Consider the following 20,252-nt stretch of genomic DNA (forward strand, 5'->3'; position numbering starts at 1 on the left):
ATCAAATAAAGAAAAATATTGGAATAAAGAAAACCGAATGAATGCGTTTTTTTCCAAATTCAAAGAAAGCATTTATCTGATACATTTTTCTAAGATCTTTACAGCTTACTCCCTCTTATCTCCAAGAGAATCTGGCACGAGACAGATCTGATTTGGGACAATCAATAACATAGTTGCCATTTATTAAGCTCTGAGTACCCTAAAACCTTCATTGCCCCGTCTGACGGCAGTGTGTCCGGTGCGTAGTATCATCTCACCCTGTGCCAGAGATGCAGGGCTGCCCAGAGGAAACAATGGTGTTTGGAGTGAGATAGACATGCATTCCAGTCGCTGCTGGATTCCCTGGGCCAGGACGAGGTCCATCAGAACCTCAGTAAACTCATAGGTAAAATGCGTACTATAGTGATCTACTTAATGGGGTTGTTGTGAGGATAAAGGAGGTCCCATTTAATTCACAGTAAATTCTCAGTACACTGTAGATGTTGTTATCAAGGATGACAGGAGAGACCCAAACCCAGCTTGGGAGAAGTAATTGCAAGCTGGTTACTCCCCTCATTTCCATTCCTGGAGTGGCTGTGCCCGACTTTTGTGGAAAGAGATGGTGGTGGTGGCTGAAGCCCCCAGGCTATAACCTTGGTGGGGCTGGGGAAGCAACAGTTCCAGACAATGCCAGAGGAAGAATCCTCTACAACTTGGTTACAAAGCATATTGAGGTGATGCCTGGAAAGTGTAATGGTTAGTTGGAGATCTGGAAGTCCTACTCCAGCTTCTCAGGCTTCAGGTAATTGAAGGAAAGCAGGAGGAGGACAGGCTAGGGCTGCTCATGACTCCAAGGATATTGGATGGATATTTGTAAATTGTTCGCAAAATAATTCTGAATCCCACCCCACCCCATCCCGCACACAATTGTTTTGTGCATGTGTGTTTGGGCTTTTCTATCAAACATAAGAGCCCCACTTTTCTGTAAAAATTAAAAATCAGCTCACAAAGTTGGGATGCTTGGGTGGCTCAGTGGTTGAGCATCTGCCTTCATCTCAGGTCGTGATCCTGCGGTCCTGGGATCAAGTCCTGCATCGGGCTCCCCTCGAGGAGCCTGCTTCTCCTTCTGCCTATGTATCTGCCTCTCTCTGTGTGTCTCTCATTAATAAATAAATGAAATCTTTAAAAATATATAAAAATAAAAAAAAATCATCTCAATCAGCCTTTGTTGTACTAACACTTAAATAGGGTGTAAAGCTCCAAAATGAAGACGCTGAGAGTACATAAAGCACCAACACAACACCAGCAGGTCAGTTTTCACGAGGGTAAAGGCTCTCTCGCAGTTACCCCTGTGCCCCCAGAGATACAAAACCTCACTGGAGGACGTCATTCATGTATTCATCCATTCACTCAAAACATATTTACTGAGCTAGGAGCTATGCCCAGAAGTGAAGATATAATGACGAACAAGACAGAGGAAGCTCCTGTCCTCACAGAGAATAAAGTGCAGTAGAAGAGGCAGGTAATTAAGCACTTGGCTTTTTTTGTTTTAAAAAATATTTTGAATTATTTGATAGAAACTGTGTTCACATTGCTCAAAAGTACTGGAAAATATACTGTGAAAAGTTTTGTTCTCCCCCTGGGACCCGAATGCCTCGGTTGCCCTCCTTGGAGTCCAATATTTCTAGTTTCTAAAGTATTTTCTACAGCATCACCAATGCAATAGTTGGAGATGTGCAAGGAGCCATGAGAGCACAATGCAGGGTCCCTAAGCCAGTCCAGAGGCCCGGGGAAGAATGAATGAACAAATGACCGCATAGGTATTTCCCTAAGACCCTAATTGTGCAGGGAGCAAAGAAAAGGTGAGGAAGAACTACCAGCCACAGACAGCTGGTCCCTTAAGCCCTTGAATGGCCACCAGCTGGCTAGAGCCTGCCATGACCCGCCCCCCAAGGCAATTCTGTCCCTTGCCAGCCACTGATCCAGACATCACCAACTAATCAAGCAGCAGAAACATCAAGGGTGGCACACTGTGCTCAGTGTCAGATCTCTATGTTTGGAATGTTCTCCCCAAGTCTGCAAATATTTGTGAATGTATCAGAACTCATCTCCTGGGTTTTGGTTCTACAAAAAAGGAGGCGCCAACAAATCTTGAGTCACAGGCTGGAGTGATTGGCAGAGGGATTGGGAGAACTTTACTGGGAATAGTTTCTTCCTCTCTCCAAGCTGCTATGGAATTTTATACGGTATCTATCACCAGAAAGAGAGCAGGGTTATAAGCGATAATAAACCTATGATGTGTCAGGGAGATATGCTCTTCTTTTGTGGGGTTGAGAGAGGCTGAGTGACTTGCCCAGAATCACCTAGCCAGTAGAGCTGGGATTTGAACCCCTTCCTCAAAGCCCTCCTCACCCACTGCGACCTCCTGCTTCTCACAGCAGCTGTGATATTGCAGTAACATATCCTTTCCTTGGGGCTCTTGGGGGAGCCCATGATTCTCCTACACTACTCACCAAATGCCCTGAACTTCCAGGGAGAACTGGTCATACCCTTTAGGGTATTATAGGCATAGTGCCTTAGGCCTGTGAGATCTCCAAGGTCCTGAAACAATATAGTAACAACCCCAAAAGATTTACTGGCCCCCCCAAATTTAAAATAAAACTGCAAAATTAAGACAAATATTTAATAAAATAGCGGCAGAGAGATTCATGTCCACTAGTCAACCATAACTGAATTCAGCCCTTACATGTCTATATAAATATAAGATTCCTGAGAACACAGTAAAACTTTTTTCTTCCTTCCTTCCTTCCTTCCTTCCTTCCTTCCTTCCTTCCTTCCTTCCTTCCTTCCTTCCTTCCTTCCTTCCTTCCTTCCTTCCTTCCTTTCTTTCTTTCTTTCTTTTCTTTCTCCTAATAAAATTCAGAATTTTTATAGTCCTTTCACATTTTTTTTCCTTTCACATTTTTTAACAACAAAACCATATATCCTGGCTGGGAAGTGAGGTCTGTTTTGATGTGTTGGCTTTGATGTGGGGCCCAAGGAAGGTCCCAGGACAGCTCCAGGAACTCGGATAAGCGTAGGGGACTAGTGCTCACACCGAGAACGGGCGAACCGGCGGGCCTCACCTTGCAGCTGTTCTGAGATCAAGACCAGCGCAGCCGAGGTCTGCAGCCGCTACCCAGCCTTGCCTGCAGCAGCAGGGCCTCTTTGGATTTCTGTTTCCCTGGTTTAAACAAAAGCCGTGGGGGGAGGCCTGCCCAGCTGGCTGAGCCACCAAAGCTCTGGGGATCAGGGGGAACAAAAGCAGAGGGAAAGCAGAGTGCTGACAGGGCCAGAGGCCATCGGCCAGAGGGCTATAAAGAGCAGGGCCGCAGAGGAAGGTGGCACCAGATGGAGACCCAGACTGTGCAGCAGGAGCTGGGTGAGTAAGGCCCAGCGGGTGCCCTGGCCCTTCCGATCCTTCCCCAATGGAGACACTCCCAGGAGGGGGCCCAGGGCTCCTGCCCTGAGGTCCAAGCATCCTGGCCTGACTGGAGGAGAGAGAGAACTCTGGGGGGGGAGCAGTCTTCACTCACTGCCCCAAGAGGAGTCATTTATATGGCCGCAAACACTGGCCCAGCGATCATGGCTGAGAGGGTGTGTGGGGCTCCAAGAAGTAAGCTGGCTCCTAGGGCATCAGGAGGAGGGATGGGGGGCAGGAGCTGGGAAAGGCTTCATCAGAGGGGCAGAATGGAAAGCTGTGTCAGAGATCATGTGCATCGGCTCTTGGGGCTGATACCAGCCAGAAAGAAGGGCTACTGTGGTTGAGCCACGGAAGCTGCCTTTCTTCTCCTCTCCTTCCCTCCCTCTGATCCTTCCTTCTTTTCCTCTTGCTACCACTTTTTCTGTCTACCTAAACTCCAGGAGCCTCAATATCCTTGTAAAATGGGGATAATGACAATACTAACCTCACAGGCTTGGGGTGTGAAGATGACATATATTAATGCATATCAAGCGTCTAGAGCAGGGCTTGGCGTCCAGTGAGGATGTCATTGGCTATCATCATCCCCATTTCTCGCTCACTTGCTTTCAGTAAGACTTCTTCAATGCCACTCATCCTCCCCTCAACCCCCTGCTTCCCAGACGGCTCAGCCCAGTGCCATAATCGTCAGCCAGGAGACCCAGGCCTTGCCACAGAGATGTTCACTTGGGACACCTTCCATGGAGAGACAGATTGGGACTCTGATAAGTGCTAGAAGTCAGGAAAGAAAGTGAGTCAGCGCAGGCTGGAAAAGCAACAAAGTCTCTCTGAGGAGGCAAGACCAAGGCTGGGCGAGTCTAGAAGACAGACCTGGGAAGGAATGGTGGCAGGGTCCTGCAGTGTCGGGTGGCTTGGGGCTGTAAGGAGCCAGGTGGAAGAGGACCACACGCTGTGTGTGGACTGGATGGTAGCCAAGGAGTTTACACTGGTAGGCGAGGCTGAGGCAGTGCTGCAACCCGTAGGGGGTACCTGGAAGCAGGCAAGAGGGTGACAGTGACACAAGCCAAGAGGTCCCATGGCCTGTTGGCACCTTCCCTGACTTATTGCTTCTAATCCCCTCCATCACTGCTTGTGGAAGCTCAACCAATGGGAAAAAAAATGGAGGCTCCGCAAGTGAGAGGCAAAGCAGGGACCCCAGTAAAAGTCTATCTACCGGACTTAAACCATCTTTTCCTTTCTTCTGTGCTGTCACCTCAACCTCCAGCCCAGAGGCCATGTCACTGATATGTGTTTTGTCTTCCAGAAACCCTTCCAACCACCAAGATGGCTCAAACTAACCCCATGCCGGGGTCCGCGGGGCCATGGAAGGTAAGCTCACCTCCATCACGTGGAATACTGAGCCGTCCCACAGGGCAGAGCATGAGATATTGCCATAGGGCAGCCCCCAGGGCTGTGCTTTGCATGGGGGAATGACTGGCAAGTAATATACCAGTTTTAGGGCGAGGGTCTACCCAACATCCATATGCTGTCTCAGGAAGGATCTTTCAGGATGCCCCATTTGGACAGAAGGATGACCCTGGAAGCCCATGATGGTGGAAGATGACACCTAGTTTTCTAGGTCACCTCTCCTCCACACTACTAAAATAATCTTAAAACAGAGCAGCCCAGGGGCACCTGGCTGGCTCACTAGGTGGAGCATGCAGCTCGTGATCTTGGGGTTGTGGGTTGGAGCCCCATGTTGAGTGTAGAGATCACTTAAAAATAAAATAATTTTTAAAAAGAATTAAAAAAAAATAGAGCAGTCCGGAGTGGATGATGCTGCCATGGAGAGTGGAGCATTTCTGGAGTCCCAGAAATAAAAAGAGATTTGCTACCAGATCCCAAACAAGGTCTTCTCACTCTCAGCCTGAGGTTGATTGTAACCATTGCCTGAAGTGGCTGATCCTTAGCTTTTCACTATTTTCCTCAACACCCCTACCCTTTTCACTGGGTTAACTCTAAGGACAGCTCACAGCTTTGGGAGTTTGTCCTCTAGCCAGGTTTAAGAGCCAAATTCTAGTTCAAGGTATGAAATGGGTTTATCACAAATCTCCATTTACACCTTGCATTTCTGTATTGAATATGACTGGAGAAGATAATAAATAACCCACAGGAAGTTCTGGGAGTCTCAGAGTCCTTACTTCTGGGCCACATTTATGCAGAAAGTAAGGTGGAATAAGAGTTTATGAGTCCTTGGCCTGTCCACTAGACCAGGCATTGTCCTTGGCAAACAATTCCTATCATAAACCAATCCTTACACTTCATCCCTTGCCTGGACATGTAAACACCACCAACCAGTGGTATAATCCAAACTCCTTCCTATCCTGTCTATACTGGAAGAGACCTTACCAGACATCCTGGGCTACAGACCAAAGTTAAGCTCTTGACCTGGGCCTCTGCTCTTCCTGAAGTACCACATTCAAACTCTGTTTTCCCATTCAATTCCATTCAGATAACCATCTATGATCAGGAGAATTTCCAGGGCAAGAGGATGGAGTTCACCAGCTCCTGCCCAAATGTCTCTGAGCGCAGTTTTGATAATGTCCGGTCTCTCAAGGTGGAATGCGGCGCGTGAGTATGGACCTCAGCAGAACCTTGGGACCCATATTTGTGGTCTCTGGAGACATGGGGCCATAAAGGTGGGGATAGGGAAAAAAGATGTTCCCCCAGATTCTAATCATTTCTGGGAGAAAGGCGTCCATATGGAGGTAGTCTCAAAGGAAATCACTATATGTGTAATTTAGTAACTCAAAGCTAGAAGGAACTGAAGATTCTAGTGGATTGGTAATAGATTTGAGGAGGGGAGCATTAAGGAAATGTAGACCATGGGGTGGGGCAGTGACAGGAATCAGATCTGTGCCCCTAGAGCTCATAGGCTGCTACATAGGATTCTCTCAGAAGAGGCACAGGACCCTTTAGTTTGTCTTGCCGACAGAAAAATAGAGGAAACCCGCAAGCAGCAACCTCTTTCCAGCTAACTCCCTCCTGCAAAGGCACTACCAGCTAGTTTCTCTGTGTAAAAAGGAACTCAACTCTAGGACGTGAGAGCTGTATCAGGTCCCAGTTAGTCATTCAGGAGTTTCTTGTTGATGATTAATTTCTTGGACGAATTAGACTCGTGGTTTGTTTCCTGACTCTTTGGCAGGATAGTTGAAGCCTTTACCACCAAGGAAAGGTCTCTCCCTTAGCCTAAGTGAAGCTGGCATAGCACACAGAGAGGCTTCCGGCTTCCACAAGTTGTGGGCCACTAAACTGAGTTAACCATTTAAAGGGAGTAAAATACTTTAAGATGTCACTGGTAGCAGAGACTTGGTTGTGAAAAGTGGACCTGAGGTGTTTTAATAAATAAGGAACAGGGATGCCTGGGTAGTTCAGCTATTAAGTGTCTGCCTTCGGCTCAGGGTGTGATCCTGGAGTCCCAGAATCTAGTCCTGCATCGGGCTCCCTGCATGGAGCCTGCTTCTCCCTCTGCCTGTGTCTCTGCCTCTCTCTCTGAGTCTCTCATGAATAAATAAAATCTTTAAAATAAATAAATAAATAAGGAACAGGTGTGTGACAGCAGGAGCTAGAACCCACAAAGTTATCAGGAAACAAGAGACTAGTAATCCATCAGCTGCCTGTCCATCCCTTTGCTTCCTTAGGGAGAAGCCAGTAGGTTTGGCTGGAGCCAAAGCAATAGTCAGTCACTAGATCCTGAACCTAGAGCTCCAAGTAGAGAATAAGGTGACTTGGAGAGAAAGGAAATCTAATTTCAGACTGACTTTGTTCATACGCATTACTCAGGTCAGTGAAGCAGACCCTTTCAGTGGATAATCCCCAAACAAACATTACATTCACAAACCTGCTTCAGGTAGCTGCCAGCTCGTTCCCCGCCTCTTGTGACAAATGTATCACTTTGCATGGCTCTCTTGGAATTGGCTTGATAAGCCGGCTTCTCCCCTGCCTATGTCTCTGCCTTTCTCTGTCTCTCATGAATAAATAAAATCTTAAAAAAAAAAAGGTGCCTCTCCCTGAGGCCATGTAGGCTCTGAACACCACCAACAAACCCCACTGCTTGTCTCTGGCAGCTGGATTGGTTATGAGCATACCAGCTTCTGTGGGCAACAGTTCATCTTGGAGAGAGGAGAGTACCCTCGCTGGGACGCCTGGAGTGGGAGTAACGCCTACCACATTGAGCGCCTCATGTCCTTCCGCCCCATCTGTTCAGCCGTGAGTCTGAATTTTTCACTTCTGTGCACGTGGGGGGATGGTGCAAGAGAGGGTGCGTGTGGATGGACATTTAGTGCTACTTCTCATCAGTTACGTTGAAATGCAGCAGGAAGGATAAAAGAGAGAACATTGGTCCCTCTGTTTCCAAATTTGCCCTTTGATTTTTTCCCTACTAGAAGGTATTTTCATTAAGCTAAAAGATTGGCAGAAGTGTATACTTACGAGGGCAGATCTTCAGTGCAGTAGGAGAACTAGTGAGAGCTAGGTTTGCGTTTTTGTACTACATACAGGTTAGTCTCTGCCTTAATGTTTGCGTAGTATTCATATCCCCTACCAGACTTTAGGTTATTTCCAGCACTGTACACACACATACACACACAGCCTTACTTTTTCTATTAATTTCTGTGATCTTTTCTCACATAAGTGAATATTAACTCCCTTGGTTGGCTGTGTGTTTCTTCCTGCTCTTATTATATTTTCTATGATTTTTGTTGCCCCAAAGTATTATATCAATTATTTGTACATTTTAAATGTTACGGTATTAAATTTGATTGGACAGGATTGAGTATTTTTATCTCCATATCTCCATATTGAAACATTCTTAAAATGTAAACCAAAAGCTTTTTTAATTTGAAAAATGTAGAAATTAAAGAATTAAGATGACAGCCATCAACACGGGTACTAAATGATTTAAAATTTTTTTGCATTACAGAATCATAAGGAGTCAAAGATTACCATCTTTGAGAAGGAAAACTTCATTGGACGCCAATGGGAGATCTGTGATGACTATCCCTCCTTGCAAGCCATGGGTTGGTTCAACAATGAAGTTGGTTCCATGAAGATACAATGTGGGGCGTAAGTACAAAAGACAGGGATGGGGCACATTTCAAAGTAACTCTTGCAAATGTAAACCTTGTATTAATACATCAATGGTTATAGTTTATGAGATTTCATACATTAGTATATTGGTATGGCTGACACATTCTAGTTATTAGTAATTTTCAAATTTTAAGTTGTTGGTACCAACTTCTACTTAAGGTCAGTGTTTCCCCCTCTTAAATATTTCTCTATGTAATTATTTGTTGACTACTCTTTTTAAAAATTTTTTATTTTTTTAAGATTTATTGAGAGCAAGAGAATGCATAAATAGGGGCAGCTGCAAAGGGAGAGGGAGAGAAGATTTCCCACTGAGTGCGGAGCTCCATCTCACAACCCTGAGATCATGACTTGAGCCAAAATCAAGAGTCAGATGCTTAACTTACTGGGCCACCCAGGCGCCCTTTTACATTTTTTTTCATGATCAAAAGTTAATTTTCAACTAGCTATAGCCATATTATGTTCACAAATGGTGCTTGGCACATTTAGAATGGCTGTTGTTTTCTAAACGTAAAAGCATTCCATACCAATTGTGTTGATGAAAGAGACTCAGGTTGTAGGGTACTGACCCCTTTCCTAACTAGTTTTAATAATCTAATGTGCTTTGGATTTTCTAGCTGGGTCTGCTACCAGTATCCTGGATATCGCGGGTATCAATATATCTTGGAATGTGACCATCATGGAGGAGACTATAAACACTGGAGAGAGTGGGGTTCTCATGCCCAGACTTCCCAGATTCAATCAATTCGCCGTATTCAACAGTAGTGGATTGAAAGCTCCAAGTAAGAGGAACCTTGCTAAGCAATCTAGTTTTATGTTAGCTGCTGAAATCCACAATAAATGTCATTAAAAAAAAAAAAAACACACACACAACTGTGTAGACTGAATGAACTACCACGCTTTTAGTTTTACTTTTTATTCATGAGAAACAGAGAGAGAGACGCAGAGACAAAAGCAGAGGGAGAAGTAGGCTCCATGCAGAGAATTTGATGCAGGACTCAGTCCCAGGACCCCGGGATCATGACCTGAGCCAAAGGCAGATGCTCAACCACTAAGCCACCCAGGCACCCCAGTTTTACTGATTTTTAAAGATTTCATTTATTTGAAAGAGAGCAAAGCATGAAGGGGGGGAGGGGCAGAGAGAGAAGGAAAAGCAGGCTTCCTGCTGAGCAGGGGGCCCAACGCAGGACTCAATCTCACTACCCAGAGAGCATGACCTGAGCTGAAGGCAATGCCTAACCGACTGAACCACCCACATGCCCATTTTTTTTTTTTTAAGATTTGAAAGAGTGTAAGTGCAGGGGGGTGGGGGAGGGCAGGAGAGAGAAACTTAGGTAGATTCCATGATCAGTGGACTGTCCGGCACACGGCTCTATCTCACAACTCTGAGATCAAGACCCTGAGATCACAATCTTCAAAAACAGTTGGATGCTTAACTGTACCACTCAGGTGCCCTTTTAAGTAGGCTCCAAACCCAGCATGGAGTCCAACATGGAGCTAGAACTCAGGACTGTGAGATCAAGACCTGAGGCACCCAGGCATCCCATTTTTTTTTAAGATTTTTATTTATTTATTCATGAGAGACAGAGAGAGGCAGAGACATAGGCAGAGGGAGAAGTAGGCTCCACGCAGGGAGCCCAATGTGGGACTCGATCCTGGAACTTCAGGATCATGCCCTGAGCTGAAGGCAGACGCTTAACCACTGAGCCACCCAGGTGTCCCCCACCATACTTTATAAATCACACCTATGGGGCTGAGAATTTTTAAAGACAAGCTTCAATAAAACCCCCAATTCCCTTTGTATCCTTGCAAGTCACTCAGCAGGCCAACTGACAATTCTTCCTTAACTCAAAGAACATAAAAGCATATGAAATGTATCAGTCTATATAGTGACAAACAAACACACTTATGGTAAATGTTTTTACATCTCTTCCCCACATTCCCTACTCTAACATGTTGATGTTAGCACCGATTTTTTTCAACTTGTGACAAATCAATGCTATACAAACTTAGGAAGTTTCTCAAATATGCATTGCCATGTATTTCAACATAAAGTCACAAATTCAGAATCTTGGCAACTTAGATCTAGTTGCTTAACTGCTTAGTTTAATTTTGGCTTCCTATTCCAATTGAAGAACATTAAGGATCAATGGGCATTAAGGAATAGGATAGCTGTTCTCACAGGTCATTTTAAAATAAATATGCCAATTCTAAGCATCTGTATGATTTGCTTTAAATCAATGACATATGACCATGGTACACTTAAGACTTAATTTGTACATCCCACAATCTTAGTTTTCAGTATATAACTTTTAAAAGCACACAAAAGATAACACAAACACCTCAGAAACTTTAAAATTTTTTATTCAACAATGTACACTTATTGTCTCTTAATTTGATCTACAAATTTCTCAAGGTTTTTTTTCTGATAAAATAAGTAAATCTGGGTATGGATGTTGAGTGTTTGTAATTTATATTTTTAAAACACTGAACATGGAGTAAGACATCAATAAAGGAAGATCATCATGTAACTGACACTTCCTCAGAATCCATGACATCAGAAACAGCTATGGCAAATACCTAAGCAATTAGCAAAAGGGTAAATTTCTGGCCACTGTTCTTTTATCTAGAAAAGGCCTATCTTTTTGACTGGGCAAAAAAAAAACACTGAAAAAAAATAGTTGGGAGAGGGAAAGAAAAATATCCTCCAACATAATTATAGTCCAATTATCCTTTCCCGCAGATCGAGAAGAGGTAACTCAGCTCCTAAGTGTTGATGCACACAAGACACAGAAATTACTTTGCTCCTTCAATGTTTGTTCTAACACTGAACATAAGTGAACTACTGACAGACGCGGAGAAGTAGCCATGGCCAACTTAAGATGACGCTACTACTCTCCTGCATTTTTTACTTTTTAGGCCAGGCATGATGGGCTACCTTTGCAATCTTGACTACTAGATTTAGTTTTTGACTGTCACTTTCAGAAAGAAGGGTTTTTGCTGTTTTCAAAGTCAACAGAACATACATCAAAAGCACACTTGATGATAGAGAAGTAACCCTCTTCTACACATTGGAAAAAACTTACAAATCAGAAATATTTCTTTTAGATCTAGGAGCATGGGGAAAGTACCATTAATATTATCTTCTACTTAAACTTATTTAGCCTCTTCTCTAAAAGTCCTAAGTAGATTACAAAACAATCTTTTAAAAGATGACTTGACAAACCTGGCCAGTACATCTACACAATTGTTTAAGTACACATACATGTGAAGTAAAGCTATTTAGTACATGCAGACTGCAGCAATTTAACCAAATTCGCCCAACTTCTTCACTTTATTCTAATCCGCTTGGGCAACTTTTAAAAGATACACATTATCTTTAAAATAACCTGTGCTTTGATCTTTAAATAGATGAATGATTATAAGCTCGTCATTCATTCAGTAAAACCAAACATATGCTAAAGCAATAAAGGGAAAAGATTATCCTACCTTTAAACCAGGCTTACAACACAGAATTGTCACAGAACTCCATGTGGCAAAGGTCCTTCCCTCATATCTGAGTTACCTCCCATTTCTATTTGATCAAATAAACCAAAGTTTCCACGAGGAAGTGAGAGCATCCAGAAGTTTGTAAAGCTGATAAAACTGCCCTGTTTCAAGAAAAGCCCTTTAATAGATACAAGTCCAGCTCTCATTTAAACTGAAGTTTATTAAAATAGGTGCCAGTTTTCCTCTCTTCTAGTTCTACTGATGAACTAGCCTAGAACTATTACTTTGAGCCATGTTTCTAAAGATGGTAAAGCTAAAAACAGCAAAGTAATAAGGATAGGTCACTTTTGGTAATGACACACAAATTAAATTTTCAAAACATGTGCATAGCTTTATTCATCTACTTAGATCTAACCTTTTCATGGAGCTTCAGCAAAATTCGAGTGTGCAAAATGCATTTCTAAAACGTAATGCAAGCAAAGCTTTTCACATTTACACTGGCAGGAAATACAAAGAAACTAACAAGTCACATTAGGGAGAGTTCAGATCTTTTTTTTTTTCTTTTTTTAATGACAAGAATTGCACAGTTCATTATTTTTAGACAATTGTTGCAGACATAAATATTTAAAATTTTCTAAGCCAAGGTGCTTTTACAATATTTTTTTTAAGTTGGAAAGAGCCAGTAACTTGGGATCATAGCTCACATAGAATTCCAAATTAAAGTGGACTCCATTATCTCCCTAGATTTTGCAAACAATGCTTTTTATAACACCTTTTTATAACACTAAAGGAGACAGCAAGCTGAAACTTTTTTCAAAGCACACAAGAAATGGTGTCATCACATTACTTGAAGAAGGTGCTGAGGGGGTAGGGTAAGGGAGCGAAGAATCCTCTTACTATTTCCCACTACAGAACAGCCACTAACAGATTAAGAACAAAAAAAGAAACAACAAAAAAAGTAAATTAAATCACTTCCCCAGTTTATAAAATAGTTCCAGTTTGTGACAAGACCTATAACTTTAAACAGAGAGCACCAGTTGGGCGATAGAATGAGCATTTCATACTGCATAAAAATTAGTGAGGTGGTAAGAACCGTCAACTATCCTAGGCATTACTACATGGCCTTTCCAAACTTTTTTAATATACATGCAAGGCACATTGATATAAAAATAGATCTCTGGCCAACAAACATTAAATAAGCAAATTAAAAATTTGGCTTGGCAATATTGGCAACATCAAAATATAACCAGATAGCTTTGGACCACGTATCTTTCTCATATTCCTCCACCCCATTTGGTGTTTTTTCCTCCATTATTTTGGGTTCAGACTCCTTCAAGTTTGGGTATGTGCTTGAGAAATGACTTCCTCTTGTCAAGTAGCATTCCTACTAAAGTTTATCTTTGTTAAGTAAAAATACACTAAAGAAGCAGAATAGTTGAGTTTTGATTGATTTGATTATACTAAATCTGACTGGCTCGGGATGGCATTATTTCTCCTCTGTATACAAACAAGAAAGTCCCCAACTTATATAGTAGACAATTGTTTTCTTTCTAAAAGATAAATCAGCAACAAACAAATGATACTTCCTTTAAGCCATTCTTCCAAAATCCTCTTTTTGAGGCAGAGAGAGGGAACAGAAACAAAACTAAGATTTAAAAGATTTTCAGTAGTAGAAGACATTTTAAGGCCAAAAAGTGTAATACTAACAATTTTTATTTTCATAAGTTACTGTCCTTCATAGGCCAATACCATAAATAGTTTATTTGTACTGATTCCCTCCTGAAGAAAAATTTTAAATTCATTCACTTTTGTTAGTGGCTGTGCTACCGTAAAGGTATTCAAAGCAACTTATAAAGGTATGGTATATAGTAATGTAAAAAGTGCATCACATTCTTGATTTTCAGTTTCTCATAGCAGCAGCAGGATTAATCCAAGACAGAAAACAGTTGTATTTTCACTTTAAAAATTCCTAATGCAACAATTCCTAATGAAATGTATTCAAGATTATGAAAGGATCCTCCTCTATTGAGGATAAACGAAACAGACTTAATAGACAAACAGGCAAACTAAAGGCATTCATTCATATTTACATATTAAAACCATTTTTGTTAACACCAAATCTTTACATCTAGCAAAAGAAATGTTTAAGAATAAAAGACATTACTAAAGCAGTATCCATTTTTGGAGCCTTTATTTAGCACCTGAGGAAAAAAGGGTAAATGGAAAGCTATGTAATTTACCTCAAGTTGGTTTCTTGGTCTGTAGGATAAAACTTTGATATACAACGAAAGCGAAACTGAATTGGAAAATGTTTGTAGCTATTTTAATAAGGCTGTAGAAAAGGGATACTGCATTGGAATATGTTTGTAGCTATTTTAGTAAGGCTGTAGAAAAGGGATACTGGAGTATTATAAAATGGCTTTAGAACTCTGGACATAAGCAAAATTTTGTGGATAAATAGGGAAGTTTGAATCAGCAATCCCAACACACGTGAGGATGGCTGTTCCATAGGTTTCTATTAACTGCTATTGGACACTCCCAGTAATGCAAAAGCAACACACCATTCATGCTTCACTGGGTGTTTCTATTATGCAGACAACTTAAAATTCTATTTATTCTTAATGAGTAGCAAAACAGTGTGAAATTTAAAACTCAGTAAAGCAGTGCATTTGAGGGGAACCAATGATTTCATTCTTTAAACCAACCCAAGGTGGTCCTGGCTCTCACGCAGCCAAACAGATTTAGGTATATTTAAAAAGAAATATTTTAAGATACTCAAAGCATAAGCCCATCTTTGTCACCATAAAATCCTGGTGCTCTGTTGATTAGCCACATTAATAAAAATAACATCAGTATTAAGAACTAAAGATAACCTATGTATCTGTAAACTCAGAGCAGCTATTAAACATACTTCTAATCTTACTCTCTGCCCCTCCCCTTATTTAAATAAGTATCAATACTCTGGAGAGAAAAGATGAGCAAATCCTATCCTCTTTCAAAATGTAGCAGTTTGATTATGGGTAGGACTATTAAAGGACACTGCCCAATCAGAATCTAATTCAATTAGTACACCATCAACAGATGTGATCATAAAAATTGTCCATAATACATCCTACTATAGTCTTTTGCAGTTAGCATAGGTATACAAGGATCATGTGTCGAGGATATAGCCCAGTGGCATAACTATACTCCTAATCCTTGGAAATGGGACTTTTACATCTACTTCTCTGAAGAAAGCCTTGACAGAATGACTTCCTCCTTACTTACAACTTTAAATCAAAGTCCTCTTCCAGTTTTCCTTGCCTGTGGCCATTGGGTAGGACATAAAATTTCACACTAAATGGCTTTTTGTGTTTAAAAGTTTTCAGAAGATAAACCATTAGATGCCTCCAATTGGGTTAGCAACAAGACTAACAACCAAGTATGAAACTACTGCTGCTATGTAATGTTTTGTAAAGAAACACATTTTGTGTTGTGGACAATATTCATGAGATTTGCTGTATTTCCCTAGAAACTTATTTGAAAAACCAATGCAGCACTTTTTTTTTTCCTTTATCAAGTTTTTGCAATTTTCAATGACTAGGTAAGCAGATGATTAAGGAGAACAGCAAAATTCTAAAATGGAGATAATTTCTCCAGCCATTTATTCCAAGAAAAAAACAAACTGGCACTAACAAATTCCTAATTATTGTCTAACCCCTCCCAGAAAGGAGGAAGGGCTAACTACAGATGCTGTATATATATTTTATGTGAAAGTTCATTTCTAAGAAAGTCAGAGGAAAGGCTATGCAATTAACTTCAGTTCAGCAAGGTGGGGGTGAATAAAGAGAAAGATAAATACACCCTGTCTTTTGTGGGGAAGGGGGAATTATTCAAGACATCTACAAGAGTGGTATGTGACACAGAAGCCTACAATCAAGACAGATTTAAAAAGAAATCTTCACCCATAATTAGTATCTTCATAGCTATTAAAAAAATAGGTCATGATTTCATTCTTAGTGCCATTTTTCAAATACTACCCTTTTAAGGATTAAAACCACCTGACTTTTATTCTGTGTAATGAAAACAAATGGCACAAAATAAATACAAGTTCATTCTCTGAATACTAAGTCTTACACACATTCATTTACTAATTTTTACTATCTCCCTCTGTCCCTCACACATACACACCACACACACACACACACACACACACACACACACTCCTTTTTCAGTCTTTATAATGGAGGGATGTTAAAAACCCCCTCTAGACTGTATTTGGTTTATGCTACAGTACTAATACTCTGAGTTGAAGAAAAATTCTTTATACCAAACAATAACACATTAATGTTATTTAAATGTGCTAAATTAATCACAGCTGAAGTTTGTTTAGAAGCTTACACAAAAATAATCAGAAAACAGATCAACTCTTAAGATTTTTTTTAATAAGTGCTCTGTAAGGAATTGTGTGAGGACCTAAGGAGAAAGATTGCGACAAGTAGAGTTAAGTGTTACCAAACAGCATAAAGGAGATTTGTCCCAAAGTCCTGCTTGTACCTAGGCAATTAAGTCCATTAACCCAATGCCCAAAAATACTGACGAATAATATGATGGGGCACTAGGGTTCCCAGAAAGACATTCCTAACTATATACCTCTAACCATATAATCAAGGAAATTTCAGTGGAGAAAATCAAGGTGAAATGTTGCATTGTTTCATTTAGAAGTGAACTCTCAAAAACCTTTGGACAAACAGGTAAGGGATACATTCTCTTTTTGGCTTCTCTAAACATGGAGGCCTGAGGGATATGGAAGGGAAGTAGGAAAAACATATTTCTAAAGATATTTTTAAGTGTTGCTTCTAAATTAAAAAGCCCAATTAGATGGGGGCTGGGGTTTTTTCCTTTTTAAATTTATATTCATTCAACCTCTATGTCACAAACCCAGAAAGTTTCTTGTGAGTTGTGAGACAGAAGAGCTTTTAAATTCCAGGCAAGCAAAATGGACGTTTAAAAAAAAAAGAAGGGGAGGAGGTGAGGGGGAAATCTGGCCCTAAGGCGACAAGTGGTTACACAAGGCAATTGAACACACAGCAGAACTTTAAAACCTATAAAACAAACTGGAGCCTTTTTTGTCCTTTAATCAACCTTATATCTTTTTTTTTTTAACTTTTTGAAAATTTTTATTAAAAAAAAAACACAAAAACACAGACTTCTTTCACTTCAGTATGTGGTATGTTGCATTTTCCAGTTTGTTCAATGCTTTAAAGCTCAAGGATGCCTCTGCTTTCAATTGTACATGGGCCTGAAGCATCCTAGCTTTTGGCAAGCAGGCAGGAGACTCAACAAAAATCAAAATAGGAACAAGGCAGACTAAATGCAGGGCACATCTGTAAACATATTATACATTTGAAAATTACAATATCAGTAAAAGTGATACAGTTTACAGGTGAAATGAAACTATCTGGAACTGGCCTACCACAAGTTTCTGAACCTGGACTGATACAATAAGTTATTATATATATATATTATGTATAAAAAGTTTTGTTTACATCAAATGGAATTGGCAATCCATGCTTATACTTTTAAAATCTAAGCAGGGCAGAAATCCAGACTGAAGATATTTTCTCTACTCTATGTGGAGTCCAACAGCTTCTTTCACAAACTACATGTTAAAAGTCTCAAATAATCAACAAAACAAGAAAACTCATCCATACTACAGTCACTCAAAATTGGACATTTCTTAAGCAAAGGGTTTGAGCAGAAGTAGGTACCCTCTCCTCCAAACACCCCAGGGGATCCAGTCTACTTTTATTAGGAGACTACACCTCTCTATATAAATGCCCTGCTATTTTAACCTGTATTTGACATACATGGATATACTAATTTCTGTGTGTGTGTGTGTGTGTGTGTGTGTGTGAGAGAGAGAGAGAGAGAGAGAGAGAGAGAGAGAGATGTGATGGGATGTTATGTCAGGCCAGAGAACTTGTTTTTATGCCACTAACATCACTCAATCTTAAACTGGACCCTTAATTTCTGCACACACACAAGAAAATTTATTTTAGCATGCTATATACAAGCTGCAGTGCAACAGGATGGCAATGTGATGATAAGACAGGGCTAATGCTCCTCTCTGCCCAAAAGAAAATTTCCAGAATTTCACATTATTTTCCTTAAAAAACCCATTTTGCTCTAGTAATAAAATATATTTATTAAGATATAATTAGAAGCTAATAAGCTCAGAAGTATAGTTTGCATGAAAACACACCTTCTATAGGTAGGGTTTATTACCTCCTCCTCACTGGCTAAAAACATGAAAAGTTTTATAATTTTCATGGAAATTTTTCTTCCCCTTTTAGAATTTTCTGAAAACTAAAAGAATTTACAGAAAGGTACAGAAGTTTCTCTTTAGATGTTCAATGAAAAACAAGGAAAACAGCACATTTAGTGTTAGTGACAGAGAGCAAGTCTGGAGCACCTACAGTTGAAAAGCAGAATATATTTTTGCTCCCACTTATACAATTACATTAAAATATGGGCAAAGGAATATTTTTTCATATTAAATCTCTAAAGCCAATTGTTTGTTCTGTAACTTTTCTTCAAATGACATTCATGGATTCTTCACTTGTTAAAGTCCATGTAACCAAAGCCAAGTGAACTATGTACCATCAACTATTCCAGAATTATAGAACTTCAATGCCCTCCCCTAAGCCCACCCCACAAAAAATAAAAGGAAAAGAAAGAAAGAATTTCCCCAACACCCCACAGAGGCTGCTTAACTCCTGGCAAGACATGCAAATCATATTCGCTAAAAAAATACACCCCTGCAAACTTCAAGGCATTTATCCAGCATTCTCGCAGGGCTCAAAGTATAACCAAAAGATCAAGGGAGGAGTGGGGGGAAAATGTTGAATCATTCTGGGTTCCCCGTGATTAGTGTATCACTTTAGTCACAGAACAAGATACAGATCTTTTAAAAGTGGATTTGCCTTTCCAGTGGGTCATTTCTTGCCCAAGTTGATGACAGCAGGAACTTTAGAACCACGCTTGTTAATAAGTCTGTATTCATTAATCACTTGCATTCACACTTAAAAACAAAAATTAACAAAAGAAAAAAGAAAAAAAAAAAAAACTATTCAGTACCGGAGATTAAATAACCATGTGTAGTCTCTTGAAATAAATTTGATTCCTTAAGAAGTCTAATTACTTTCAGTTGCCTTTTTTTTTTAAATAACTATATATATATATGTATATATATATATTTGTATATATTATCCTGTGATTCTACTTATGGTTCCTCTGCTGCGTTGAAGATCTAGGAGCATAAAAGCCTTGTGTCCCCCATGAACGGTGGCTCTAATGCTGCAGAAAGGTTACAAATAGGCAGTCTGGTCCTTCATTGATCTGGACTATCCATGGCTTCATTGTAAGTGATTATCCTTTTGGGATCTGGGGAGAAGGTTAAAAAATACATAAATAAAACTGAGATCTGAAATGCCAAAATGCCCATATTCCAAATAACAAATCTCAAATAACCATCATCATTTTAGTTGGCTCCTTTTATATAAACACAAATTAAAGACCACTTCTTTGGGGCGCCTGGGTGGCTCAGTTAGTTAAGTGTCAGGTTCTACCTAACTCAATTTTGTCTCAGGTCATGTCAGGGTTGAAATCAAGCCCTGCATTGGGCTCCATGTTGGGCTCTGTAATGGGTGTGAAGCATGCTTAGGATTCTCTCTCTCTTCCTCTGTCCTCTACCCCTAAAAAATTAAAAAATAAAGACTTCTTTGTATTAATACATAAATGATCTACTTTTCCACAACCCAATAGTTTGACATCCCAAAGGATTTCCAGAACAGGGTTCTCTAGCCAGTGAGGGCTTCAACTCCTATGGATTAGAAAGGGGTTGAGTTCAGTTGACAAGTGACAAGGGTTTATGTGTTTCTCCCAATTATAAAAGCCTTATTAAATTGTCAATAATTCAATACTAAAACAAATACTTGGACTTTTTTTTTTTTGTTCTTTTCAATAAAATGAAGTCAAAATTTAATTTAACCTGTGTGGAATGTCTAGTAAGGAACTGTTCAAGTGACATCTAGCACCAAACACTTCAGGTTAAGTTTGGCCAGAACTGGAAGTTCAGTCCTAATCATGACATATTTCTTCCTTCCTCCAAATTTCCCATTTCTCAGCAACATGTATAAATAAAGATTCCAATGTTACT

General features: G+C 40.3%; 2 protein-coding genes across 5 annotated transcripts in view; one reads left to right on the forward strand and one right to left on the reverse strand.

Annotated features, from left to right (window-relative positions):
• The first annotated feature begins 3,368 nt into the window (after positions 1 to 3,368).
• Positions 3,369 to 9,423, forward strand: CRYBA1 (crystallin beta A1). Its single transcript, NM_001080899.1, has 6 exons — positions 3,369 to 3,400; positions 4,743 to 4,807; positions 5,931 to 6,049; positions 7,546 to 7,687; positions 8,400 to 8,542; positions 9,181 to 9,423. Exons 1-6 carry the CDS (start codon positions 3,370 to 3,372, stop codon positions 9,326 to 9,328), a joined length of 648 nt encoding a protein of 215 aa, NP_001074368.1. The 5' UTR covers position 3,369; the 3' UTR covers positions 9,329 to 9,423.
• Positions 9,424 to 10,910: 1,487 nt separating this feature from the next.
• Positions 10,911 to 20,252, reverse strand: part of NUFIP2 (nuclear FMR1 interacting protein 2) — a 31,553-nt gene continuing 22,211 nt past the window's right edge. For all 4 annotated transcript variants that reach the window (XR_005364721.1, XR_005364722.1, XM_038548339.1 and 1 more), the window contains one exon: positions 10,911 to 19,477. Coding sequence is in view for 2 of the 4 variants with exons in the window: in XM_038548340.1 (XP_038404268.1) it covers positions 19,425 to 19,477 (53 nt within the window). In the remaining 2 variants the exon portion in view is untranslated. The remainder of the gene's footprint in view (positions 19,478 to 20,252) is intronic.

This window comes from Canis lupus, chromosome 9 (assembly GCF_011100685.1).
Source record: "Canis lupus familiaris isolate Mischka breed German Shepherd chromosome 9, alternate assembly UU_Cfam_GSD_1.0, whole genome shotgun sequence".
NCBI lineage: Eukaryota > Metazoa > Chordata > Mammalia > Carnivora > Canidae > Canis > Canis lupus.